The sequence below is a fragment of the Bubalus kerabau genome, chromosome 19, assembly GCF_029407905.1.
Source record: "Bubalus kerabau isolate K-KA32 ecotype Philippines breed swamp buffalo chromosome 19, PCC_UOA_SB_1v2, whole genome shotgun sequence".
NCBI lineage: Eukaryota > Metazoa > Chordata > Mammalia > Artiodactyla > Bovidae > Bubalus > Bubalus kerabau.
Window position 1 is genome coordinate 69,866,263 of NC_073642.1, and position 27,611 is coordinate 69,893,873.

The following is a 27,611-nucleotide window of genomic DNA, read 5'->3' on the forward strand; positions in this document are numbered from 1 at the left end:
AGGCGGGGCGCAGAGCCGGAGGGGAGGGGTCTGGGAGCCCACGGGGGCCCGGGGAGAGGCGGCCGGCCCGGGAGGTGGAGGCGGGGCGGGCGCCGGCGCGGGGGCCGCGCGCACCTGGCGCCCCGGGCCGCCCCGACCTGGATTTCCGGGGGGCGGAGGCGGGGCCGGGGGCGGGCCGGGGCGGGGCGCCCGCGGACGTCAGGGACCCGCCGCCGAAGCCCGGCGCCGCTCCGCCCGTGGGCTCGCCGGGCTGCCGCGAGCGTGCGGGCCGCGCCGGGCATGTCCTAGGCGGCGGCCCCGCCCAGCGCTCGGCCGGCCGGGCGAGAGGGCCGGGGCCGAGCCGGGACGGAGCCGGGGCTGAACCGCAGGTAAGACGCGCCGATCTGCGCCCGCGGCGGCCGGGCCTCCCCGCGCGCGCACCTGCGCGCCTCCGGGGCCGCGTGGGCGGCGGGCAGGGGGCCGAGGTGAGGGGTCCAGTGGGCCGGACAAAGGCGCGAGGGTGGGGGCTGCCGACGCACCTGGCCGGGCCGGTCCCCGCCGCCGCGGAGGCGGCCCGGGTCTGCGCCGGGCCGGGAGGGGCCGCCGAGCGCGCGTGTGCGCGGCCTGGAGAGAGGGGTCCCCACCCAGGCACCGGCTGGGCCCCGGCCGTCCGCGGCGGGCGCTGATTCAGAGCCGGCGCCGCCCCCTCCCCCTCCGGGCCCAGCGCTCCCGCCGGTCGCCTCCCGGCCTGGCCTCCTCTCCGCGGCCCCTCCCTCCACCTTCCTCCTCCTCCTCCCTGTCTCCTCGTTTCCCTTCCCCGCCGCCGCCGCCGCCGCCGCCTCTCCGCCGTCCCTGCCTCCTCTCCCGGCCCGGCTCCGGCCTCGGTTCCGTCTGTCCCTTCCAGCCGCCCGCCGCCGCTCCCAGCCCTTCCCAGCCCCTGCCCCGGGCGACTCCTCCTCCCCGCACCCCTGGGCGGGTGGCCCTTCTGGCTGGGGCGGCCGAGGGGACAAGTTTGGGGTGTTTATTATTCTCCCTCCTAGCAACGATGGCCAGCCCAGCTCCGAACCGGCCGCAGGCTGCTGGGGAGCGTCCACCGCTCCAGGCCCGGGCCTTTTTGGGATGGGCTGGCAGTGGCAGGGGCGGCCTGGCTCGGCCACAGCCGCATCACCGGGCTCTGGGGGTTTGGCCTCCCTTTGCCAGCAGAGGCTGTGGCCTTCTGTGGGTGGGGTCTCCGTTCCCAACTGCTGATGGGGACCTAGTAGCAGGTGACGGCAGAGGGCGGGAGCTGGGCGGGGTGGGGGCTGGGAAGCACCGTGATGGGGCGGGCATGCCCCTGGAGAGAGCCCTCCCAGGGCTGCAGGGGCTTGGAGGTCCCCACCCCCTCGGCCTCCAGCGTCGGCCCCTCTGGCTGGACCTTGAGGAAGGGTAGAGGTCCCAGGATGAGGGGTCTCGGGCCGGCCGGGGCCGTCTTCCGGGTGGATTTTGTGTGTCTTTCCACGTGCTTGCCCGAGGTGGCACGGGGTATGGGGTATGCCATGGATTACACGCTCACTTGGGCCTTCACCGATGGGTGGGGCCTGGTGTTGAGACCCGGCTCTCAGGAGCCTCAGGCACAGCTCTGGTGTGGGCGTTGCAGGGAGGAGGCCTGGGGGTGCTCCCCCAGGGTGCCAGCACCTTCCTGTCTCTTCCTGGTTAGTGTCTCACCTCTCACCTAGTCCCCGCTGCACAGAGTGAGTCAGGTCAGGGACCTGGGACCTCCAGGGCTGGTCTCACAGGTGTGCGAGATGTGCTCAGACCCTGAGCCGGGTGTAGCCGTCTGCACTTCCTGTCCTGAGCTCCTCCGTGACTTTGGAACAGGCCTGCTGCATTTCATCCTGGACTTAGCACCCAGGGTGACAGCAAGTCCTGGGCCCTCCAGGACGTCTGCTCCCCTCCTGGGCCAGCCACTGGACTCGCAGGCACGCATGACCCAGCATCTGGGCCCTGGCCCATCCCTCTGCCTGCAGCCCAGCCCCAGGGGCTTGCGTGCCCGCTTCCCCACCCCCCGCCTTGGATGGACCTCTCCCCCCAGCGCTGCCAGCCGCCCCTGTTTCTCTGTGTTGCTGGCACCTTTGCACAAGCTGCTCCCCTCCTTGGCGCCCACCGACCGGCTGGAAGGAAGCCCCGCGATGGGGGGACAGTGTGCGGCTCCCAGAGCCCAGGATGGCGCCTGTGTGTGCGCACGCCCGCTCCAGGAGCGTGGCTCCGGAGCTCGTGGGCGGTGCTCCGAGTGTGTTTGGAAGCTGTGTGCACGCGTGTGTGGCATGGGTGTGTCTGTGGACTTGTGCTGGTGGTGACACGTCTCTGGGCAACGGGCATGGGTCCCACCACCCTCTGACCACATCTGCCCCCAGGACCTCGGGCACCACAGCACCACCTCCCTCCTGGGCTCTGGCACGCAGACAGAGAAGAGGGTACACATGGGGCCAGGGCATAAGGGGGGAACCTCAGCCTGGGAGGGGGTCCATGGAGGACAGGCACAGTCCGGGAGGGGCTGGCCTGGGCCGCAGTGGTGGCACCGTGAGGGTGCTTGAGGCCCAGTAGGGCAGGCTCTGTGCAGGCCTTCAGGGTGCCCAGGGGCCAGGGCCCAGGCAGGGGGACCCCTCTCTGATGACTCCTCCCACCCCCAGGGCCGGACGGGCCTCATGAGCGCCAAGATGAGCGTCACCTCATGGTTCCTGGTGAGCAGCAGCGGCACCCGCCACCGGCTCCCCCGAGAGCTCATCTTCGTGGGGCGAGACGAGTGTGAGCTCATGCTGCAGGTGAGTGTGGGCACCCGCGCCGGCCGGGGCAGGGGGTACCCCCCGGGGAGGAGGCCTGGGCCTCCACCTGGGCCCTGGACCCACAGTGGGCCCGTGGGTCTCGGGTGGGCTGTGTGCTCAAGGGTGAGGGGCCTGGGCCTCTTCTGATGGGAGGTCCTGATGCCGTCGGACTCCGAAGGCGTCAAGCCCGCCTTTGCAAGGTGCCTGAGAGCAGATCTGAGCACATTCTTGTTGCCCAGGGGCCCCAGCTGGGCTGGGAATCAGGGGTACAGGGCTGGCTCTGACCAGAGGAAGCCCAGTGCCCCTAGGGGGGGCTGGAGAGGCTGGCAGGGCACTAAGAGCCAGGATGCCAGGCACTTGGCAATCAGGAATTTCTGTCTGGCCCTAGTTTGCGTTGCGCTGACCTTGGTTCCTGAGTCTGGCTCCCAGGATCAGGGAGGGCAGGGCGGGGGGACCGGAGACCTGATCCTGTAGGGTCCACAGGGTTCCCCCACCCTAATGGTTGTCACCAAGTTGGGCTCCCCACAGCCCCGAGCCCTCCCCGGCATGGGGCCTGGGCCCGTGTCCCCAAGGCCGCCAGCTCCGCAGGTCCCACCGTGGGACTCTCAGGAGGTGTCCTCAGTGGGCTGCGCTGCCCAGTCCAACCAGGGGCCCACTCAGGGCCAGGTGAGACCCTGTGCCGTGTGCTGCCGCCTCTCTCCCTGGGATTCGTGAGGCTTTGGGCCGCAGCTGAGGATCCCAGCCAAGTGTGTGTCCACTCGGGCAGCAAGTGCAAGGCCTGTGCATGTCCAGACACCCTGGCTTCTCTAACGATTTGCCCACCTCCAGACCCAGCAGGACCCTGACTTTCTGCCTTTACTTGTTCGGTCTTTTCAGTATCTCTGGTCTAGAGTAGCCTCTTCCTTTTCCTCTTTGCATCTTGCCTTTGGAAGTTGCCTTTGGAAGGCTCTGTGCAGGCCTGGGCAGGTGTTTTCTGTAGAGGGCCGGGTTCAAGGTTGAGGCCTTGCGGGTCACATGCCTCCATCACAGCCCCTCGCCTTTGCTGTTGGCACGAAGCCCTGTGCTCAGTCCAGCGGGCGCCAGTCAGACTTTGGCTGTGGATGTTGAAATGTCAATTTCATATTATCTTCACCTGTCCTGAAAGAGTCTTTTTTTTTTGACCGTGGGACATGGAAAGACTGTGTCTCAGGCCCACATAAAACAAGCATAGGCCGTAGAGTGTGCCTCCGGGGATGGCTGACACGAGGATGGAGGTGGCTGGTGGCTCCCTGGTGGTGTCATGTGACATGACCCCTGTTGTCTGTCAGTTGGTGAGAGATCTGAAGGGGTCGCTGCCTTTGGCCCTGATCCCTGGCAGGGGGTTGTGTGTTCCCTGCTGTGACCGAGTGTGTGGACCCCCGGGGTGGCCAGGAGGGCCTCTGGTAGGGGGCCCTGCAGGGGCCTGGGGGTGCTGGGGGCCAGCATGCTTGCTCCTCCCCCCTGCCCGGCCCTGTCACCACACCAGGCCCTCACTCTGCCTGCTTCTTTTCCCCAGCGTTGGAGGAGACGCTCCTGGTGCAGTGGGGGCTGGGCACTCAGAGCGAGTCTGGGGTCCGACTCCTAGTTTCTGGGCTAGTTGGTGGTCGAGCCCTGAGCAGGGTGCAGGGCCAGGCCAGCTTCATGCTGGGCCAGCTCCTGGCCTGGGGGCACCCTCGTTTCTGCCCTTGGCTGTCCTGGGTGGTGTGGCTGTGCGTCCATCACACAAGGAAACTGAGGCTCCAGGTGGTCGTGTAGCTGGAGAGTGAAGTGGGAACACTGCCCGCTCCACCCACTGGCCCCTCACTCAGGACACCCCACGCCCTTGTCTCCTGGGCTGTGTGGTCCTGCTGGCTCCCTTCACCCTCGAGCCCAGAGCCCCTGCTAGGGAGTTCCTCACCGGCACACCCCTGCCTGACCTCAGTCCCCCAGCCGCCACTGCCCAGCCCGAGTCCCCCCCCAGTGCCCAGCCCGAGGCCCCCCCAGTGCCCAGCCTGAGTCCCCCACCACTGCCCAGCCCGAGTCCCCCCCCAGTGCCCAGCCTGAGTCCCCCACCACTGCCCAGCCCGAGTCCCCCCCAGTGCCCAGCCTGAGTCACCCCACCCTGATGGGATTCCCTTCGGCTTCTCCCCAGGAGCAGCTCCAGGCTTCCCAGCCTCCTGGCTCCTGCCTGGCGGCCCCTGTGGCTCCCCCTCGGCCTGGGCTCTGAGTGCACGAGGCCTCTCCCTGGAGGCCCTGTCCACACCCACAGCCTCGGTCCCCATCTCCACTCATGTGATGCACACGGTGGCTCTCGCCGCCCTGTCCCCAGCCCCCTGAGTCCCCAGCTCCTGGGCGTTTCAGGCAGCCCTGGCCTGCTGCCGCTGAACAGACCCCTTATCCTTTGACCCGCCGGGTGTCCAGGGCAAACCCCGACATTCCCTCTCCCCACCTTGCGCCTCGGGCGTCCCTGAGTGCCACTCCCACCCCCGACCCCGTGGCCTCCGTGGTGCCCCGCCTGTCCCCACCTGCCCCAGCTCTCTGGCACCCCCGTGCCTGTCCCAGCCCCTCCACTCAGCTGCTCTCTCCTGTCCCATCCTCACCCTCTTCCAGCTGCCCTCTCCTGTCCCATCCTCACCCTCTTCCAGCTGCGTGTTCCTGGAGCACCCAGGCCTGCCCTCTGCGTCCATTCCCACATTTGTGATGGTCACTGACCCTACGCTGGAGCCTGGGGTCCCCATGGCAGGGCTGGACCTGCCACAGACATGTGGGAGGAGACAGATGACCCCCCAGGAGACAGACAGAAGGTGGCACTGTGGTTGGGACGGGGTTATGACATGATGAGAGCTGAGGAGGAGGAGCCTGAGGGTGCTGCTGGAGATGGGGGGTCCTCTCGGGGGATGGAGGGGGGGATGAGGGGAATGAGGGGAAGGCTGGGGAGCAGGGGGCTGCCCCGAGGCTGTGCTGCCATCCAGGCAGGGGCCTCGGTGGGGGGGGGCCTGGGCGGGGGCGCTGTGTCCCAGCCTGGCCTCGGTGCCCCCAGACTCTCCAACTGGTCCCCCACGCACCTCAGGGCATGGCTCCCGGGCTGAGCCTGGCTCCCCCTGGGCCTGAGAAGGGATGAGAGTGGGGACCCGGGCCCAGGCCTCCGGCTGTGGCTGCTGCACCCGTGGCCCAGGCTCTGGTGCAGGGCATGTGCATTATGTGTGCACACACGTGTACACACGCACAGACGTGTAGGTGCACACATGCATGTTGAACGTGTCTGTGTGTGAGAGAGCGCCTGTGTGTGTTTGTGGCGAGAGGGCCTCTCCACTTCCGCCCGTTTGCCCCTTGGGAGGGTGTCAGCTGGGCTCCGTCTGCTCCTGTCCTTACCCAGAGACCCGGCCTAGGAGCCCCTGCACACACACACCCCACACAGGCAGGCCGTGGGTGCTGGGCCCAGCTGGGTGGTGCTGGGTGTGAGCTGGGAGGAGGGTGTGCCCAGAGCCCGGGGTTTTGGCCACTGCTGGATTCCGGGCAGGGCTTCCACCCATGGAGGGCGTCAGGCCCGAATTTTGGAAGCCCGTCTTTACTCCGTTTTAAAGGGAGTACAATTAGGTTCTCTCCCAAAGGTCCATGTGTCTGGAACTTCTCTAGTCTATTTTGCAGGTCTGTGACCCACCCACTCCACTTGCCATGCCCCCTGCTTTGGGTCCTCTTAAGTCTGAAGTCCCAGTCCCCCTCCCCACCTCCTGGGTGGGCCTCCAGCCTCTGAGCTGGCCTTGGTGGGGTGGGGTTGCCTCTGGCCTGGGGTATCGGCCCAGAGGGAGAGGGGTTCTGGATGTGGGGCCCCTCCCTGACTGGGCCCAGGGGGTCCTCGGGGGTCCCTGCAGTCTGGGGAGGGGCTGTGGCCGGGGCTGTGCCTGGAGTGGAGGGGGCCTGGGAACTGGAAGGGGCAGCCCGGGCTCTGGGTGCAAATGAGGGGGCTGTGCCAAGTCCCGGGAGCCAGGAGGTGGGCAGGGCGGGGCATCTTGCCAGGAGAGGGAAGGTAGACCGAAGGAGGGGGTGGTCCTGGGCAGAGGACCCAGGCCCAGAGTGGGCAGGGCACCTCCAGAGCCTGCACAGCAGTCTGGCCAGCAGGCTGGTGGGGGCACAGTGGGGAGGAGAACGTTCAGGGAGGGCTGCAGCTTTCTGGGAGCCTTGGAAAGCTCAATGGAAGAGGCAGGGTCAGGGCCAGGTTGGGGGCTGTGGGGATGGACGGGGGTGGGCTGACTGGGGTGCTGACCGGGAAGGCGGGGGCCTGCGGGCATGGCCGGAGCAGCTGGGGATCTTGGTTGGCGGCCGTCCCAAGGGAGGCTGAAGGGCCAGGTGGGCGAGGAGGAGAAATTGGGTTTGGCCAGGCTGGACTTGACCCACCCAGAAGGCAGCCAGGGGAGGGTCCAGGAGGTGGGGGTCTGAGGCTCAGAAAGGGAAGAGAGGTGTTCAGGTCAGAAAGGCAGGTCTAGAAGCCCCTCTAGGGGCCACACCTCAGCAAAGGTGGCGACCGAGCCTGAGGGGCAGAGTGCGCTCCTGCCGCCCACCCCTTGGGCCTTGGGCTGGGCGCAGCCCCCTTCCCCCACCCCCACCCCCCCCCCCGCCCGGTCCCATCACGCCCCAGTGTGCAGCCTCCAGCAGCCTCTCCCCAGGCCCACGGTGCTGGGAGGCCTGACGCCCGGCCAGCCAGAGGGCATAAGAGTGCCTGACCCGTGGGGCCTCCCACAGGGGCAATGACCTGCCTGGGAGAGGGCAGGCCAGCCTGAGCACACCGCCAGGGAAGCTGCTGGTTCTTGTCTAAGCCACCTGGAGGAGGGGGCCGGGTCCCCCGTATGCCCGCCCCAGCCCCACCCCCCACCCCACCAGGCCAAGCCGTGGCACGGGCTGCCTTGGGGCCCAGTGGGGAGTCCAGTAGGGGAGCTGGTGCCTGTGTCTGGGCACAGGCCATGGCCAGGGTGGCCAGGAGCTGTCTAGCTGCGGGTGCCAACTTTGGCTGAGAAAGTTAGGGCCGGGGCAGAGACCAGGCCTGGGATGCGGGGCTGCTGCTGCTGCTGCTAAGTCGCTTCAGTCATGTCCGACTCTGTGTGACCCCATAGACGGCAGCCCACTAGGCTCCTCTGTCCCTGGGATTCTCCAGGCAAGAATACTGGAGTGGGTTGCCATTTCCTTCTCCAATGCATAGAAGTGAAAAGTGCGGGGCTGCTGCTGCTAAGTCATGTCAGTCGTGTCCGACTCTGTGCGACCCCATAGACGGCAGCCCACCAGGCTCCCCCGTCCCTGGGATTCTCCAGGCAAGAACACTGGAGTGCGGGGCAGTAGGTCTCAAAGTCAGACTCAGCTCACCTGAGACTCGTTACCTGGGGAGCCAGAGCCTCCTGCCCCAGCGCCGCCCATGTGAGCCCGGGAAGCTCGGTGGTCCTCCCTGGGAAGCCCCCAGGTGGGGGCTGGGGCGCTGTGGCAGGAGGCTCTGTCAGGGAGGCCCCAGCTGGCCCTGCAGACTCTACACCGCCCTTGAAACCCCTGCACCCCCACTCCCTCCAGGGGCCCAAGGGTCTGTGGCAGGATGAGGTGGGGGCCCAGCAACCCACTCAGGGGCCGTCACATAGCTGTGTCGTCAGGCCCGGCCAGCGCCGGCCTCGGCATCCAGGACAGGCCCAGGGCTGTGGCCCCCATGAGCCTGCCCGCTGAAGTCTCCTTTCCAGGTCCTGCCTTGGTGCCCCTGCCAAGCTGCGTGACCTTGGATGCGGGCAGGGCTGGGCCGGAGCCCACGTCCGCCTCTCCCTCATGTGCTCTCGTCTCCGGGTAGGGAGGAGGCCCGGCCCTGGGAGCTCCCGTCCTGGGGGCGGGGGCTGGAGCCTCCCCTGGAAACCGGTCGTTTCTAGATGATGCTGGAGGGGCTGGGTGGGCAGAGCCTCAGAGAAGTGGCTCCCAGTGGTGGTCGCTGGCGGGGGAGGGCTCTGGGCCCTCACCTGTGAGACCTGAGAAGCCTGGAGGGTGGTGACCTGGAAGCTCAGGTGCTGGGCCAGGGCCGGGCGGTCCTGTCCCGGGCAGCAGGGAGCACGTGGGCCCCGTGGGCCCTACGAGTGTGCTCTGGATATGGGGTGTCTCGTGGGCACTCCTGGAGGGCTGAGCAGCAGGGCCCCTTGGCGGCTGGTCCTGCCGGTCTCACCTGGGGCTGGACCTCGGCCAGGCTCACCCGGTGCAAGGAGGGATGCAGCTGCCCCTGGACCCGAGGGGCCTCCGGCACTGAGGCGTGGCCGCGGGGCGGGCCGCGATGCTGTGCTGAGACCCCCAGCCCCTTGGCTGGGCAGGACAGCCTGTGCTGGCGCTTCCTGATGGAGCAGAACGTGACCCTGTGACCTCGCCCCTGCCTCTGTCGCCCGGAGTGGAGGGACTGCCGCTTGACCATGTGAGGGAGCTGGGCGGGGCCCTGGTGAGCTGGTGGCCAGGGCGGAGGCTCCGTGTACACATGCTCATGTGGCACCTGGGCAGCAGGATGCACACTCAGGGTGTGCCAGCCGGGTGCACGCCAGCGGAAGTGCACATGCATGTGTGTGCATGTCCACCACTCTGAGAGGCCTGCGCTGTGGGATTGGCTGGGAGGGGTAGGGGCTCCCCGAGCCCCCCAGCCCTCCCTTTGATCCTCCCTCTGGGCTCCCGTCCTCCTCCAGCCCCCCGCCCTTGGGGCTGAACAGCCTGTCCCGGAGCATCGGAGGGTGTCTAGCCCTTCCCACGCTCCCCCGGGAGCAGTGGCGGGGAGGGCAGTGGGCTCTGGCCAGCTGGTGCCTGCTGGTCACAGAGGGAGGTCCCAAAGCGGCAGGCTGGGGTGGGAGGAACCCGAGGCTCCTTGGTGCTGGGCAGGCTGGCTGGGTCCGGCCTGCATGGGCTTTCTGGGGGGCGCACACTGAGGTGTGGAGACGTGACTGAGACCTTTGTGCTGCGAGGCCCAGGGCCTGGTAGGGGTGTGATCTGGTCGGGGCAGGTGGATGCGGGGCCACCTGTGGGGTCACTTCCCCTGGGTCCCCTTCCCGGGAGGCCACCTGAGGGCCTCCATGTCTCTCCAGTCCCGCAGCGTGGACAAGCAGCATGCTGTCATTAACTACGACCAGGACAGGGACGAGCACTGGGTGAAGGACCTGGGCAGCCTCAATGGGGTGAGTGCCGGGCTTCCGTGCTGGTCACGCCCTTCCCACAGGCCCCACCCGCCATGGCCCCGCCCTCACCTTGGCCCCGCCCCTTCCCACAGGCCCCACCCGCCCCCGGCCTCACCCGTCACCCTGTCCCCCTATGTCACCCTGTCCCCCTATCGTCCTCCAGGACCTCCTGCTCTGGTGGCTTCCTTGGGAAGGCTCCCTCTGGGCAGGGCCCCTAGGAGGAGGGGCTGCCTTCTGGGAGGAGGGGAGTCAGGCCCTCAGGAGGGCAGGGGAGGTTTGGGGACCTCCTGCAGGCTGGAAAATGGGCTCCTAAGATGGATGGATGCTGGGTGTCCTGTCCTAGGGGCATATCTGAGCTCTTTTGTGAGTTGGGAGTGGCAGGTTCAGAGAGGTGACCAAGAGGAAGTTCCTGGCTGCAGGAGCAAGCGAGGGGGTGGGCAGAGACTGTCAGGGAGGACAGGAGGAGCCCTCCGCAGGGTTCAGCGTCTGTCTGGGCGTCTTGTTCCTTCTGTGTTTGGTTCCCTGCCCTGGAGGCTGTTTCAGTAAGAAAGCAAACCACCAGCCTCCCTCCAGCCAAGGAGGACCCTGCCCCCGCCCCCCCACCCCCACCCTGAGCTGGGGGTCCCGCAGCACCCTCAGGCCCACCCTGCCTCCACCAGTTGCTGAGTCCCACCCACCCAGTCCCCCTCTGAGTGCCCCCAGCCCAGGGTCTTGGTCTCTGCTGGAGTCTGTCCCCTGAGACCCCTTCTCCCTTGGCCCCCCAGTTAGATGAACCATCCCTGCCCGAAGGGGGCTGCACAACCTGGCCAGCCTTGCCCAGGGCCCCCCTGCAGGTCTGGGGACTGCCTCCCAAGGGCCTCGGGTGCTGGGGCTGGCAGGGGCCCTGTGTGTACGTTTCACAAGGGTGTCAAGGCTCTGTGCTCGAGGACTGTGTCAGGGTCCCTGGGTGCTGGGTGGACCCCACGCCTTGGCCTCCCTTCCAGCCATCTGTCCTGTGGTCCCTTTGGGGCGCGACGCTGGTGTGCCTGTGCTGGAGGTCAGTGCCCGGCCCCGAGCAGCACAGGAGGGCTGGGTGGTTCACGGCCCCACGTGCCCTGGCTCAGCACCCTGTTGCCTCCCCGCAGACGTTCGTGAATGACGTGCGCATCCCAGACCAGAGATACGTCACACTGAAGCTCAATGACGTCATCCGGTTTGGCTACGATATCCTTCCGGGTGCTCACCCTCCTCCCCGCCCCCTCCATCCCCACGGCCACGGGTGCCCTGTCACCCACCCTCCTCCCCGCCCCCCACTGTCCCCACGGCCACCATCGCCCTGTTATTCTGGAAGCAGGTGGGAGCCCCTTGGTTCCAGCCAGGGCCCCAGGGGGTTAGAGGCATCAGGATGAACCTGGGATGGGGCTCCGGCCTGGCCATGGGCACTTCTGTCCACTCTCCGGCCCACCCATGTGTGCCCACACAGGGCTGAGGAATGAGCTTTCCTGGGACCCAGGGTCCGGTGTTGCTGGCGGGCCCCAGGAGTGACTTCTGTGCTCAGAACGTGGGGGGTGGGGCGACCCATACGCGTAGCAGGAGTGCAGCCCGTCCCCTGCCCCCCCATCCTCGGTGCCCCCACTGAGCCCTCCCCACCTGTGGAGCCTTGGGAGGCCGGGGCTGAGGGTGGTCTGGGATGGGAGCCGGAGCAAGACGCGTGTGGCCTGCCCTCCGGGGCCCCCTGGGCTCCTGGGCTGTGCGTGGGGAGGAGGGGGAGTCCCTGCAGCCCTCGGGCATGTGGGTGCGATGACCCGGGCCAGCACGGCCCGCAGGCAGCCTCTGCAGTGTGGACACGTGCCCGGGACAGGATGGGTGTGCGGGGGCGAGCCTGCCGGCGTCCACCCTCATGCCCGTGTGCCCTCCTCGTCCACCGCGCCGGCAGTGGAGGGTGCCGTCCGCGGGCCCGGCCCGCCCTTGCTGCTGCCCGTGCTCCTTAACGCGCTGCCACATCCCAACATGTACGTGCTGGAGCGCGTGCAGCACCGCGTCCCGGAGGAGGCGCTAAGGGTCAGTGCTGCGCTGCCAGGCCCCTCCCCCGGCACCCCCTTCCCGCGGCTCGTCCCTGGGGCGTCTTGGCTGCCCGGTCGCGGTGCTGTGAGTCAGCCCGGTCTGGCCTGCTCCTCCGGATGGCCTGGTCTGGCCAGGGGGGAGATAGCCACCCCCACCCCCAGCTGACGCAGCCACAGAGGAGGGCGTGGCGGGAGCCTGAGAGGAGGTTTCTGGGCCCAGCTGGAGGGGGGGGTCCGAAAGAGGACCCAGCCTCCTGGCATCTCGAGCACCAGGAGGACGCTCCTCCTGGGTGGGGGCAGGCAGGGAGGGGTAGCCAGAGGCCGGCCGAGGGCAGCCCTGGGGAAGGTCCTGGGTGGGGCGCCCTCAGGCACACTTCCCTCAGCTGGGGCTGGGGTATGGGGGCACAGCAGGTGGAGCCCCCACTTTCCCCTTGGTCAGTTGTGCGGGCATCAAGGAGCGGACTCAGGGGACCCTGTGCACACCCCCACCCAGGAGCCCCGACAGGAGTGGGGGGAGGCTCACTTCCATTTTCCAAAGGAACTGTGGGCCTTTCAGGGAGAGTGGGTGGCCTGCCCAGCGGCCCATGAGCAGTGAGGGGCAGGGGCCCCAGTGAGCCCGGCTCCAACCACCACGGAGCTCAGCTGGAGGTGTGGGGACCAGGCACGATCCAGGCACGTGTGTACACACGCACACACACCCACACCCACACGCACGGGCACCAGCAGGCACTGCTCTCCACCTCCCACGGCTCTTGGGGGCTGACCCCACCCGTCTCTCGAGGGGCCTGTGGGTGGTGGTCCCCCTCTGACTGCTGCTGCCCACTCCCTCCTGGAAGCTTATGGACCCCCAGCGTCTAGCTGTGTGGCCTGGACCATGGCCTGGACCACCCATGTGGTCCAGGGCAGGTCTTAGGCGTCTGCCTGTTGGGGGTAGTGAGGGAGACGTTCTCTGTGGGGCCGGGCGAGGCGGGGCTGTCCTGGGGGTGGGGCTATCCTGGGGGGGCGGGGGGGCAGTGTTCTGGGGGGGCGGGCTGACCCCGGGGGCGGGGCTGTCCTGGGGGAGTGGCCGGGGGGGTCGTCCTTTGGGGGGGCCGAGCTGTCCTGGGGGGTGGCCTCGGGGAGGCGGAGCTGTCCTGGGGGCGGGGCTGTCCTGGGGCTGTCCTCGGGGGCGAGGCTGTCCTCGGGGGCGGGATGGGGCGGAGCGGGCCCGCCCCTCACCCTAGCTGCTGCCCACAGCATGAGAAGTACACCAGCCAGCTGCAGGTGAGCGTCAAGACCCCCGCGCCCAAGAGGGCTGAGGCTGTGCCAGAACAGGCGCCCTACTGCGAGGCCTCGACCCCCAGGCCAGAGCGGGGGGACCGGAGACCAGGGCCAGGTAGGACGGCGGTGCTGCGGGGCGGGGGCGGGGCAGGGCGCAGCACCCGGGCCCTGAGCCCTCACCAGGAGCTAGCCTTTGATCCCCACCCCTGACGACCCCGCCCGTGTGTGCCTGCCTTCCTGCGCCCCCATAGGCACGCCTGTCCACTCACCCTTGTCAACACTTGCTCTGCCCCCACCCCCACCCCCACCCCCGCCCCCCACCGTGTGCCCCAGCACCCACGTGGTCCCGTCAGACTGCAGCGGCCCTCAGCTCCCGGCTCACTCATCTGTGGCCAGAACCAGAGCAGGGCCTGGGAGAGAGGCCAGCCCTAGGCAGGCCTGATGGATGACCCATCAGGCAGAGGGCCGGGACCAGGGACATGCCTCCCCTGGAACCGCCACTCCGTGGACAGGCTCTCACCACTGCCACGGGTGCAGAAACGGGGCTCGGGATGGTTGGCGACTGGCGAGGGTCTGCGCGATGGCAGGTCCGAGCTGGGAGGCAATGCCAGGGCCCCCCGCAGACCCCAGCATCTTCCCCAGCTGCGGGTCTCCCCTCCTGTTGGTGATGGGGCCGTGTGACCCAGGGTCAAACTCTCTCCCTCTGCAGAGGCGGCCACCTACCGCACCCCGCTGTATGGGCAGCCCTCCTGGTGGGGGGAAGATGACGGGGGCAGCCTACCTGAGGACCGGCGCCAGGACGAGCCCTGCCCAGGTGAGGCCTGGGGGGCAGCCTGGGCCCGGGGTGCCTTCTCGGCCGTGGGGGGCAGCAGAGCTGACAGTGCCGCCTGTGGTCCTGAGCCCGCGTCCCTCCCACCCCAGAGCGGCCCAAGGACCTGGCTCAGCAGGACAGTGATCTCACGGGGACGCCGGCCGGCTTCCGGGCCCCTTCGGAGCCTCAGATCTACTCCTTCCGGCGGGAGCCCAGCTACTTCGAGATCCCCACCAAGGAGACGCCCCCACCGCGGCCCCCAGAGGCTCCAGTGCATGAGGCACCCACCAGGGACGCGGAGCCCGGCGGGGGCGGGGTGGCCCCCGTGCAGAGCCATGCCTGCTTCACCATCGAGTTTGACGACTGCAGCCCCGGCAAGCTGAAGATCAAGGACCACGTCACCAAGTTCCTGCGCCAGCGGCGGCCCCCAGGCAAGGAGGCCACGCCTGTGGAGGTGGTCTCGGCCGAGACCAAGGTGGCCGACTGGCTGGTGCAGAATGACCCAAGCCTGCTGCCCCGGGCCGGCCCCGGCGATGACCGGCACAGCACCAAGAGTGACCTGCCAGTGCACGCACGCACCCTGAAGGGTGAGGCCCTGGCCAATGGGCCTCGTCCCCCCCCACGCATCTGCCTGTCCTGGGAGCCGCCTGCCCTGGCCCCCGGCCTCGTCCCCCCAGCGCATCTGCTTGTCCCGGGAGCCGCCTGCCCTGGCCCCCGGCCTCGTCCCCCCAGCGCATCTGCTTGTCCCGGGAGCTGCCTGCCCTGGCCCCCAGCCTCGTCCCCCAGGGCATCTGCCTGCCCGTGCGGGGCTGCCCCGCGTGTCCTTGCTGCCCCTCTGGACCGCATGTACAGGGCTCCGTGGGGCGGGTAGGGGGGCGCCATGCTCCGCCTCTGGGACCACAGGGGTCCTGTGTGCCTTTCCTTCCATCCCACCCGTTGGGTACCCCCCCCACAGGTCACAAGCATGAGGATGGCACCCAGAGCGACTCGGAGGACCCCCTGGCCAAGGTGGCCGGGGCCCCCGGGGTCCCCGCGGAGGCCAGCGGGGAGCAGGCGCGGCTGCAGAGGCAGATCAAGCGGGACCCCCAGGAGCTGCTGCACAACCAGCAGGCCTTCGTCATCGAGTTCTTTGATGAGGACACGCCCCGAAAGAAGCGCTCCCAGTCCTTCACGCACACACCCCCTGGGGACCCCCGGCTAGACCGGCGCCGCGGCCCTGGGCCGGCCGACAGGGACCGCCCGGCTGCCCCCGCCCCGGCCCGAGGGACCAGCAGCAGTTCAGGGCCGCAGCGGGCCGGCTCGCTCAAGCGGGAGAAGACAGAGGAGCGGCTGGGCAGCCCCTCACCAGCCACCCGGGCCCCCGCCCGCCCCTTTGGCAGCGTGGGGCGTCGCTCCCGCTTGGCCCAGGACTTTGCAGCCCAGTGTCTGCGGGACAGCTCCCCGGCAGCCCGGCCGGGCCCCGAGAAAGTGCCCCCCACGCTGCCCGCGCCCCTGACGCCCCGTGGGGCCAGCCCCGCAGCCTCCTCACCTCCGCCGCCCCCGCCCACCGACCCCCAGGTGACGAAGGCCCGCAAGCAGGAGGAAGACGACAGCCTCAGCGACGCAGGGACCTACACCATCGAGACGGACGCACAGGACCAGGAGGTGGAGGAGGCCCGCAAGATGATTGACCAGGTGCCGTGCGGGCAGTGGGGCCGGGGGGCCCAGCCTGGGCACAGGCTCTGACCACGGCTGCCTGTCCCTCCCGCAGGTCTTTGGGGTCCTTGAGTCCCCTGAACTCTCCAGAGCGTCCTCGGCCGCCTTCCGCCCAGTCATCAGAGGGGACAGGGAGGAGCTTGGAGACGGGATGGCCCAGCGAATGGCCCTGCTGCAGGAGTTTGCCTCCCGGCCCGCGGGTGTGACCCCCCAGGTGGAGCTGCAGGTGTGGGGCTAAGCCCTGACGCTGCCCAGGGAGGAACTGGGCAGGGAGAGGGCAGTACCTGGCCGAGGTCCCGGGCACTGGGTCCCTGGTCCTGGTCCTGCCCCAGCTGTGGGCTCCAGGCTCCAGTGCCCACCAGGGCTGAGAGGTCCAGGCCTGGGACCCTGAGTCAAGCTGGGGCCTGGGCGCACGTGTCCTCGGGGCAGAGCTTGGCTGAGTCTAAGGGACACAGCAGAGCCTACCTGCTGACCTCCGGGCCACTGGACCAGGTTGAAATGTGGGTGGTTGGGTCAGGGTCCTGCGAGCCAGGCGGGACCACAGGGGGCCTCCCAGCTGCTTCTCTGGGGGAACCGGGCAGGCACGGGGAAGGTGTGGGGGCCAGGGCTGGGATGCTTCACCCTCCACCACCTCTGGCCCTCCCCGTGTTGCTCCAGCTTCTCCCCGCCTCACGCCCATCTGCCCTCCCCTCCTAGGGCCTCCCGGTACCAGGCTCCCCCGGGGCTCAGAAGTGGGTGTCCCGCTGGGCCAGCCTGGCCGACAGCTACTCAGACCCAGGCCTGTCAGGTAAGTGGCTCCAGCATTGCTGCGGCGAGAGGGTGGCCTCAGGCCGCTGACTGGATGGGTGGGCACGCGTTGCCGCCGGAGGAGGGCTAGCTCCCTGTGTGCCTGGGGGGCCTGGGGCAGCATCCGCTCCAGCTGGCCCCCTTGTCTCCGCAGAGGACGGCCCTGGCCGCAGAGCCGCGGAGCTGGAAGGGATCCCGCCGATGCGGCCACGGCGGCTGCTCCCGCAGCTGCCCAGTGACAGGGCGGACAGCCCCGCCGGCCTCGAGGTGGCCAGGAGGAGTGGTCCTGGGCCCCCAGAGGTGGGCAGCGAACAGGCCGGCCTCCTCTTGGGCCAGGAGGACCTGGAGCCTGACAGCCTCAGTGATGCCAGCGGCTCAGACGGTGGGCGGGGCCCCGAGCCGGGCGGGGGCCCCCAGGAGGAAAGACGCAGGAGCCCCCAGGAAGGGCCGGCGTGGACGAGGGGCCGGCGCTCGCCAAGGGGCCCTGGGGAGCCAGCCCCCACCTCTTTCTTCATCAGTGACCCAAGCGCAGAGGCGGCCCTCCCTAGGAAGGCCCCTGCGGCTCCGGGCCAGGTGGAGGGCCCGGGGCGGGCCCAGCCCAGCGCCCCCGCCCCTGCCCCCGCCCACGACGGCAAGTACGTCAGCACCAGCGGGAGGATGGTCATCCAGCTACAGACCACAGGGAAGCCCCCAGAGCTCGAGGGCCCTGCCCCAGCACCCCCCAAGGAGGCCTTGGCATTCGTTCGGCAGGAAAGCTTCACCAAGGAGCCAGCCAGCGGCCCCACGGCGCCCGGCCAGCTGCCCCAGATCCCCAGCCACCCCCTCCTGCAGGACCTGGCCGCGGCCCGGGCTGCACGCATGGACCTTCACTCTCAGGACACCCACCTGATCTTAAAGGAGACTGAGACGGCGCTGGCCGCCTTGGAGGCCCGACTGCTCTCCAAATCCTTTGAGGAGCCGGAGGGCGAGGTGGGCAGCGCCCCTGGGCCGCCAGAGGACTCCTTGTCTGGGGACTCTGACGTGGACACAGCCAGCACCGTCAGCCTGCTCAGTGGCAAGAACGGGCCCAGCCCAACCGGCTCCCAGCCCGCGGGGCTACAGAGGGAGAAGCCGCCATCCCCGCCAGTGGCACAGGACCTGGGGGGCGTCAGCCTGAGCAGCGCCCGCGAGCGGCTCTCGGAGAAGCAGCGTCGCCCTCTGGGCCCAATGGACACGGGCCATGGAGAGCCGGCAAGACGCCTGGCTGCACGGCGTGGCCACGGCCCTCGGGGATCCCCGGACTGGCCCTCCGAGGACCGCGACTCCAGCCTTGCGCACCCGCCCAGCACTGACACGGTCACTTCTGACCACGAGACCCCTGGGGCCACAGGGGCAGCTCGGCCGGGGACGCGCCGGAAACCCATGGCCCCACCGCCCCCGACCGCCGCTGCCCGGGAGGAGCAAGGCCGAGGCTCGGCTGGTGTCCAGAAGGCACAGCAGGCACTGACCCGCTCCAACAGCCTGTCTACCCCGCGGGCCACACGGGCCTCCCGGCTGAGGCGGGCCCGGCTGGGGGACGCCTCGGACACGGAGGCAGCAGACGGTGAACGGGGTTCCCCGGCCAACCTGGAGCCCGCAGGGCGGCCGGTGGCCGAGCAGGCCAAGAAACTGTCCCGCCTGGACATCCTGGCCATGCCCCGGAAGCGGGCCGGCTCCTTCACAGGGCCCAGTGACTCAGAGGCGGCCCCCACCCGCGCCGGCTTCTCCGGCCGCAGCGTCGAGCTGTACTGCCCTGGACGCAAGCCCACCACGATGGCCGAGGCTCGGCCCACTGCCAGGAAGGCTGCCAACGCCGCTGTGGTCCCCCGCCAGCCCTTCAGCAGGGCCCGCCCAGGAAGCGCCCGATACTCATCACCCAGTGAGTGCCAGGAGTGGGCGGGTGTTCCCGGGCTCGGTCAGCGCGGGCTGTATGTCTGCAGCTTCCTGTGCGGCAGCCTGGCCACAGGTGTCAGGCCCAGTGCTGGCCCTGGAGGAGCCCGCTTCCCATCAGCAGATGTGCGGGCCCCCAGCCGGGTGTGCAGGGCGACAGGCCTTCCGCCACTCCAGCCATCCTGAGTACTCAGGAAGCCCCGCCTGTCTCCTGAGTGGAGGGGCCCGAAGGTGGAGGGCCGGGTCCACCCACTCCCTCCTGGGGTGCAGACCCCATGGCTGCAGCGGGGAGGGCTGGCCACCGTGGCCCCGGAGCTGGCCTCCTGCCAGCATGGACCCCCACCCACAGGGGCTGACTGTTCTGAGTGAACTGGTTGGAGGTGTTGGCTCTGCTGTTTCCTCACTGCCCGGCCCTGGCCCCGCCAGTACCTGCCTGCCGATTTAGAGCCCCTCCTGCCTGCAGGTCTGCTGGGGGCCGAGGCAGCAGTGGCTGGCAGGGGGTGAGGGGTGAGGAACCGGGTGGGGCCAGGATGGCTGCGGGCTGGGGGCCACACCTGCTTGGCTCCTGCCCTCCTGGTTCTGTGTGTTAGTGTGGCTGCCTCGGGGGCTCAGCGCCAGGGTAGCCAAGGATGGGGGGCTACGATGGATGGATGGGCTGGCAGGTGTAAGGGGGGCTGCGGCAGCTGAGCTTGGGATCCGACCAGGGGCTGTGCGAGGCCACCCGCGCGGTCCAGCCCAGGGCCATGGCTGATCTACGTGGAGAGATTTACCCTCACCTAGGGTGTCTGTCAGAGAAGGCAATGGCAACCCACTCCAATACTCTTGCCTGGAAAATCCCATGGACGGAGGGGCCTGGGGTGCTGCAGTCCATGGGGTCGCTAGGAGTCAGACACAACTGAGCAACTTCACTTTCACTTTTCACTTTCCTGCATTGGAGAAGGAAATGGCAACCCACTCCAGTGTTCTTGCCTGGAGAATCCCAGGGATGGGGGAGCCTGGGGGGCTGCCGTCTATGGGGTCGCACAGAGTCGGACACGACTGAAGCGATTTAGCAGCAGCAGCAGCAGGGTGTCTGTGGGCACCACTTCTCTGCCGCCAAGGGCACTGGTTCCCATCCGGTGGGCACAGGCCCACCCCCCAGACAGAATATGGCCTGTGCCCACTGCTGACCAGCCGCCACCCTGGGCTGCTTTGCGAGGGCCCTTGGACGCACCCGGCTGCCCGTCCAGGCATGTGCCTCTGAGCCGGCGGGGGGTCTGCTGGCGCTTCAGCCAAAGGGCTTCTGGGTGCGGGGGCGCCAGCTGCAGGTCGGCTCACCCTGCCGCTCCCGGCCCTCGCCGGGAAGCCTGGGGGCAGCCGCGGGTGCTGAATGCTGCTCTGTTCTGTTCTTGCTTCTGGAACCAACTCACTCACCCGAGACACGCGTCGCCGGCAACAGGGCTCCGATTGCACATCTACTTCTGAGGAGGAGTATGGCTCCCACCACGGCTCCCCTAAACACACACGCTCCCATGCCTCAACAGCCACGCAGACCCCACGGGCTGGCGGCTCCGGCCGGGCGCGACCGAGGGCCCCTGGCCTCCGGGACACGGATGACGAGGGTGAAGAGCCCGATCCCTATGGTTTCATTGTGCAGACGGCCGAGATTGCGGAGATTGCCAGGTGAGGGGCGCCTCTCCTGGGGACGGGCTGGCAGTTCAGAAATGCCATGCAAGTGGGTGGGCAGCTGGGAATCAGGTGGGTGGATGATGGGTAGATGGGTGATGGATGTTTGGAAGGATGGATGGATAGATTATAAATCGCTAGGTAGGTCATTGGATGATGGATGGTTAGATGGATGAATGGGTGGAGGGTGGACAGTTGGGTGGATGGATGGAGGGATGGATGGATGATGGTTGGTGGTGGGTGGTTTGATAGATGGTGGGTGGTAGGTGGCTGGATGGACTGGTGAGTTGATGGAGAGTTGACAGTTTGGTGGGTGGTTGGGTGGATGGATGAGTGGTGGGTGGGTGGATGGATGGATGCAAATCTGCCCGTTAGGGTGTGGGGAGGAACCTCAGGCACAAGGAAGGTCTTTACACACTTTTTATTGAAGATGAGTCCCTTCGTGCAATTGTTCAGTGGAGGGTGCCTCCCAGTCAGGCGCTGAGAGGATAGTGCAGAGGTGACAGAGAGATAGAGTGGCCTTTGACTAGGCGGCGGTCAGTGCTGTGCCGGCCACTGAGAATGGCCGGGTCTGGAGGTCTGCTGGGGGCGCCCTGGGCAGAGCCGGTCCTCGGTGGGTGGACCTGGCCTGTGGGGTGAGCTTGATGTTGGGGGGCTGTGGGGGCCAGAGGTCAGAGCCCCTCCACTGGGAGAGATGGGAACGATGGTGGACAGTGGCCCCCCACCCTGCGCCTGGACGGGGGGCTTGAGCAGCGCCGAGCACAGTGCCCAGGGCGGGGGCAGAGGTGTGGTTCTAGCCTGGGGTCTTTGTGGGCGACCGGGGGCAGGGAGCTGGTCCCCAGCGGGCCCCCGGCCTTTCCCTCCTTAGGGCAGAGGGGACAAGGGGTCTCGGCTGGCGCCAGGGCCTGTGACTTGGCCCTGCTGTCCTGTGGGGAGGTCCCTGGCCTCCCTGGGCCGGCCTGCCCCTGACCCTTGTTGGTGACCCCACCTGTGTGTCCTGTGGGGCAGGGCCCGTGTGGTCGTAGTGGCCACAGGAGAGAGGACGTGGCCGGGGCCTGGGGGATCTCTGCCCACCTCTCCCCGAGGCTCCCAGCTTGGTCCTGTCCCTCTGCTGCTGCTAGTGCTGGACGCTCTGTGCCCCGCCCCTCACCGGTGGCCGCCTCCTGGTGGGGTCTCCCGCCCCCCCCACCCCGCCGGCTCCTGTCCCCAGCATCTCCCCCCGACGGGGCCAGGCCTGGAGGAGCCCGCAGGGACCCGCCTTCTCTCCCACCGGCTGCAGGCTGAGCCAGACGCTGGTGAAGGATGTGGCCACCCTGGCCCGTGAGATCCACGATGTGGCTGGCGATGGTGACTCCCCAGGCTCCCCGGGGCCTGCCCGCAGCCCCTCCCTCAACAACGTGCCCAGCACTCCTGCCTCCACCATCTCTGCCCGCGAGGAGGTGAGCCTGGCCCTTGGCGGCCCCTTCCACGCCCCTCGCAGGCAGGGCTCAGGGGTCGTGGCTGGGAGCCCTCAACAGGGACCCTCACCGCCCTGAGATCGCCAGGCCCAGGACTGGCCTTCCTGGGGGAGGGGAGGCCGGGGACCCCGAGCAGCTGGCGCTGTGGCCTGTTCTGCCCATGGTGCGGCAGGCGTGGGCCACTCCCCTGCTCCCCTCCTCTGCAGCTGGTGCAGCGCATCCCTGAGGCCAGCCTCAACTTCCAGAAGGTGCCGCCCGGCTCCCTGGGCCCTCGGGACCTGGACCAGAACATGAACGACCGCTGTGAGGACACCCTGGCCAACAAGACTCGGCCCCGGAACCGCGAGGAGGCAGGCGCCCTACGCCCAGGGAGCCCCTCGGGGCGTGGAGGGGCGGGGCCCCCAGGGGAGTGGGCGCCGTGCTGACGCCCGGGTCCCCACAGGTGATCTTCGATAACCTCATGCTGAACCCGGTGTCCCAGCTGTCCCAGGCCATCCGTGAGAACACGGAGCACCTCGCTGAGAAGATGAAGTGAGTCGTCCCACAGTCCCCCCCCCCCCCGGGGGAGGGGCCAGGGAGCTACCCCTGCTTGGTGGACGCCCAGCCTGGGCCCCGGACACGGGTACAGACACGCGCCTGTGAGCCACGACCGAGCCGGGCATCTGCAAGCACAGGCCCCCAAGTGGCCTGCCCCGCACTCCTCCCAGCCTTCCCCATTACAGGCGCAGAGAGAGGACGCTGGTGCCACGAGCCCGGGTCCTGCTCTGGGCCTCAGTTTCCCCTCGTGCCCAGTGGGGGATGGCGTGGGCCTCTCTGTGGCTGGCGAGGTGGCCTGGGAGGGTCTGTGCGGGGCCCTGCGGTCACCGTCCTCTGCCTGCTCCCGCCCCCACCCCTCCGGGGACAGGATCCTCTTCCAGAATTCAGGGCGAGCGTGGGAGGACTTGGAGGCCAGGATCAATGCCGAGAACGAGGTGCCCATCCTGAAGACGTCCAACAAGGTCAGGGCCACCCCCGGCTCCAGCCCACCCCCCAGCCCGCTTGGCTCCGGGGAGACCAGGGGAAGTCACCAAAGCCCGGGACCCCAGCTCCTCCCCAACCCCGGTCCATGGGGAAGGGTGAGGCTGGGCAGTCCTGCTCCACCTCCTTTTGCTGTCCCGCCTCTAGGAGATCAGTTCCATCCTCAAGGAGCTGAGGCGTGTGCAGAAGCAGCTGGAAGGTGGGTGAGGCCCCGACCTGGGGGGGCGGGGGGAGGGCTGCCGGGGGCCTTGGTGTGGCCTGACCCACACCCACAGCTAAGTGGCTGGAAGGACCCCCGGAGGGCGGGCCCGGTGGCAGGGCAGGGTCTCCGAGCGGCCTGACGCTCCACACCCCCCCCCCCCCCCCCAGTTATCAATGCCATCGTGGACCCCAGCGGGAACCTGGACCTGCTGACCGGAAACCGTGGCCCTGTGGGCTCAGCCCAGGTCGGGAGAGCCCGGCCAGCTGCCCCGGGCCTGTGCTCACCCTCCTCGGCCCTGCCGCCCCGGAGCTTCCCGCAGCGGACGAGCTGCGGGACCCCCGGCCTCCCCGACCCCACCTTCCGCCCTGACTTCGTCCAGGACGCCGAGAGGTTCCTGATCTAGGCGGCGGGGCCTCCCCCCATTCCACCCACCCCTGTGGCCTCCTCCGGCTCGGACAGGTCACCACAAAGACCCCTACACGTGCCATAACCCCGTGGGTGGGTGCCCAGGCCCCCTCCTCAGCTGATCCCGCCCCCGCCCGCCCTGCTGGCCTCCTGGCCCAGCCCCCGCTGCGGCCGCCACCGAGGGCCAGCATCCTGCCGCGTGTCAGCGCCCCTCCATCCCCGTCGTCGTGTCTTTAGCTTCGAGGAAAGAGTCATTGTTCCATCGCAGCCATGCCCCTCCCCAGCTGGAAGGGCCCCGTCCCCCTCGTGGGCTAGGGGACATCCGTTTCCTGCCGGGCCCTCTGTGCTGGCCGGGACCAGCTGGGGGAGGGGGAGCTGGGCAGTGCGGGCTCTCAGTGCCAAACACAGGGCCGGGGGGCGGGCATGCCCCGTGATGTCCCAGCTCTCGGGGTGGGCAGAGTGCGGGCTGGGCTGGGCAGAGGCCAGTGACCCAGGCAGGGGTGCAGCCCACGGGGACATTGGGGCAGGGACCCCACTGCTGCGAGCCTTTGGTGCCAACATAACTGCCAAACTCAGCGTGTGGGCCGGGCGGCCACGCACACAGCCATGCACACGCCAGGAGCACGTCTGCACTCACGGCAGGCCCAGGCTCGTCCAGGGAGGGTGGCAGGCCCTGTCCTGGGCTCCTGGGGTTCAGGTGAACCACCAGGTGAGGTGAGCAGTTGACCAAAGTGGCCAGAACCCCGGGCTTCCAGAAGCTCCCTGGACTGTGCACCCTCCCCTGTCCTCTGGACGCTGTGGGCATTAACCGGGTGCCCCTCAGGCCTCCGTGCGCTGGGGGGTGGGGGGATGGGGGCAGCCTCCCAGGAACAGTTCATTTCTCAGGATCCTCTCAGCTGGGAACGAGCCAGGCAGCAGAGCCAGGCAGCAGAGCGCGGCCTCTCCTTCCTGGGGGGCTGGTGTGTCTGGAGCCTCTAAGCCAAAGAGCCCATTGGCTGTGGCGGGTGGGCGTGCGGCTGCCCCGCCAGGACCATCCTGGGGTGGGGCTGCGCCCGCCCTGCCTGGCGTCTGCACTGATGTCGATGGCGAGCAGGGATGGGGGTGCTGGGGGTGGGTCCCTGAGGCGGGACCCCAGGCCAGTGGGAGCGGGTCTGGGCCGCGGGGGGTGATGCGTGTCTGTTTCCGTCTCGCTGACGTGGCGCCCTGTGCCCCTCCCCGACGTGTACGTGTGTGAGTGCAGCGCGGCCCCGCCTGGCCCGCCGCGAGGCTGCTGTGTCCGCACAGAGGAGGTGCTAGTCCTGGTGCCCCGCGCCCCCGCATGCCACACGGCCGTCCCCCCGGAAGCGAGCAGTGGCCGCCCACCCCCACCCCACCCCGTGGTGATCGCTGCACAGTGTTTCTATTCATGAATCCACGCTCCTCTCCCCTCCCGCCTTCACCCTGGGATCGGTAACTTATTTGTCTGGCTTCTTGGAGGCACCTCTGTGCGTTTGTCCTCAGGTGGTCTTATGGATGTCTTTCAAAAAATGGTTATTTTATATGATTTGTCATGGAATATGTTCTAATAAATCATTCTTCTATCATGTCGCAGCATGCTGGCGTCCGGCACCGTGGCCTCATTTCTCCAGTGGTGGTGTTTGGGGAGAGAGGGGGCCCCCTGCAACCCGGGAGGGTCATGCCAGGGTCTCCCTTTCTGGTCTGCTGCTGCTGCGTCGCTTCAGTCGTGTCCAACTCTGTGCGACCCTATGGACAGCAGCCCTCCAGGCTCCTCTGTCCACAGGGTTCTCCAGGCAAGAACACTGGAGTAGATTGCCATTTCCTTCTCCGTTCCTGGTCGGGGAAATCGTTCTGACCCGCAAGTCAGGCACACTGCAGTGCAGACATGCTGCCACCAGAGGGCGACCTAGGCGAGAAAGCAAAGCTGGGAAGTGTCTGAGGTTTGCTTTGGAAAAAACGTTATTCAAGCCATTCAGTGATGCAGCATCCAAGGGCACCCTTCACAGTGGGTCCTGCCTGTAGACAGAGCCCAGGAGGGACACAGGCCCTGGGTGCTGGGCGTCTGCTGCTCCCAGTCCGTCCCCCTTTTTATGGCTCAGAGGGCTCTCTGACCTTACTTGCTGACCCTCCCGCCCAGGAGCGATATGTGCCCACCTACAGGGAGGACACAGAGGCAAGAGGGACAAGGTGACCAGAGCAAGCATCTTCGAGGTCACTTGGGGCAGTGGCCAGTCTCCAGGAGGCACTTTTACCTCAGCAGGTCCCCAACCTGCTCCGTCCCCGCACCTGCTCTTCTGTCCCCGCACCTGCTCTTCTGTCCCCGCACCTGCTCCACCGTCCCCGTGCCTGCTCTTCCGTCCCCGCGCCTGCTCTGTCCCCGAGCCTGCTCTTCTGTCCCCGCACCTGCTCCATCCCGACACGTGCTCTTCCGTCCCCGCGCCTGCTCTGTCCCCGCGCCTGCTCTTCCGTCCCCGCGCCTGCTCCATCCCGACACGTGCTCTTCCGTCCCTGCACCTGCTCTGTCCCTGCACCTGCTCTTCCATCCTGCACCTGCTCTTCTCTTCCGTCCCACACCTGCTCTTCTGTCCCCTCACCTGCTCTTCTCTCCCCACACCTGCTCTGTTCCCGCACCTGCTCTTCTCTCCCCTCGCCTGCTCTTCCATCCCCGCACCTGCTCTGTTCCCGCACCTGCTCTTCCGTCCCCTCACCTGCTCTTCTGTCCCAGCACCTTCTCCGTCCCCACGCCTGCTCTTCTCTCCCCGCACCTGCTCCGTCCCCGCAAGCATCGGCAGCCTGAGTTGGCTCTTGGTCTTGCAGGCCATGCGCACATATCAGCACTGGAGCCTCTGATGTGTGCTCCCTCCTGGATTTCCTTGTTTCTGTCTGTGGTCATTTTCCAGAAGACCTCCATTTTATTTGTTTTCAATGGAATTTTCCTCTGATGAGATCTCTCCATTTCTTAGATTTGGGGTTGGGGTAAAAATGTTTTTATTTTGTCCTTTCCTTTCTCTTGCTGTAAGGGTCTCAGGCAGTTACTGTCTTTTGGCACTCAGGAAATATCCTTCCATCGTCTTCTGGGTTTCATTGCTTTTGTGCAGGAATCAAAGCATTCCTTGTGCCCCTTTGTGGTGGTGTCTTTTTTCCTGACTGTTTCAGATTTTCCCTTTGTCACTCATTTTTCAGTGGTTTGACTATGGTGTGCTCGGGAATTAATCTGTATTTATCTGTGCCAGGAGTCATGACACCTCTTAGAGTGTCTTGGCTTGCCTGTCTTTCATCAGTTTTAGAAAAGCCTCGCCCCTTCTTCAGAGCTTGGTTGGCCCCATTTCCAGTCTTCCTTCCTTGGACTCTGTATACCCGTAAGACCTTTACACCATGTTCTACGTCTCTTATGCTCTTTCGTAAAATTTCCTGTACATTTTTTCTCTTTGTGCTTCAGTCTTTTATTTCTTCTGCCCTAAATTACGGTTCAGGTGTCCCAGGTGGCACCAGTGGTAAAGAACCCACCTGCCAATGCAGGAGACAAGAGACATGGGTTCTATCCCTGAGTCGAGAAGATCCCCTGGAGGAGGGAATGGCAGTGTTCTTGCCTGGAGAACCCCATGGACAGAGGAGCCTGGTGGACTACAGTCATGGGGGCACAAAGTGTCGCACACAACTGAAGCAACAGCACAATTGCGGTTCAGCTGTGCTCCCTTCATTTCTGTTCACCTGTGCTCCCTTCATTTCTGTTCAGCTGTGCTCCCTTCATTTCTGTTCAGCTGTGCTCCCTTCATTTCTGTTCAGCTGTGCTCCCTTCATTTCTGGTCGGCTGTGCTCCCTTCATTTCTGGTCGGCTGTGCTCCCTTCATTTCTGGTCGGCTGTGCTCCCTTCATTTCTGTTCCGCTGTGCTCCCTTCATTTCTGGTCCGCTGTGCTCCCTTCATTTCTGGTCCGCTGTGCTCCCTTCATTTCTGTTCAGCTGTGCTCCCTTCATTTCTGGTCAGCTGTGCTCCCTTCATTTCTGGTCAGCTGTGCTCCCTTCATTTCTGGTCAGCTGTGCTCCCTTCATTTCTGTTCCGCTGTGCTCCCTTCATTTCTGTTCCGCTGTGCTCCCTTCATTTCTGGTCACCTGTGCTCCCTTCATTTCTGGTCACCTGTGCCCCCTTCATTTCTGGTCACCTGTGCTCCCTTCATTTCTGGTCACCTGTGCTCCCTTCATTTCTGTTCCGCTGTGCTCCCTTCATTTCTGTTCGGCTGTGCTCCCTTCATATCTGTTCGGCTGTGCTCCCTTCATTTCTGTTCGGCTGTGCTCCCTTCATTTCTGTTCCGCTGTGCTCCCTTCATTTCTGTTCCGCTGTGCTCCCTTCATTTCTGTTCCGCTGTGCTCCCTTCATTTCTGTTCAGCTGTGCTCCCTTCATTTCTGGTCAGCTGTGCTCCCTT

At 67.3% G+C, this 27,611-nt stretch overlaps 1 protein-coding gene across 1 annotated transcript; it reads left to right on the plus strand.

Annotated features, from left to right (window-relative positions):
• Positions 1–226: 226 nt before the first annotated feature.
• On the plus strand, positions 227–24,784 carry CEP170B (centrosomal protein 170B). Its single transcript, XM_055556378.1, has 19 exons — positions 227–368; positions 2,649–2,780; positions 9,854–9,943; positions 11,068–11,146; positions 11,925–11,983; positions 13,222–13,360; positions 13,955–14,059; positions 14,167–14,643; positions 15,012–15,730; positions 15,807–15,977; positions 16,448–16,538; positions 16,692–18,434; positions 19,969–20,107; positions 21,390–21,549; positions 21,774–21,917; positions 22,010–22,098; positions 22,472–22,565; positions 22,732–22,783; positions 22,954–24,784. Exons 2-19 carry the CDS (start codon positions 2,664–2,666, stop codon positions 23,187–23,189), a joined length of 4,704 nt encoding a protein of 1,567 aa, XP_055412353.1. The 5' UTR covers positions 227–368; positions 2,649–2,663; the 3' UTR covers positions 23,190–24,784.
• The last annotated feature ends 2,827 nt before the right edge of the window (positions 24,785–27,611 follow it).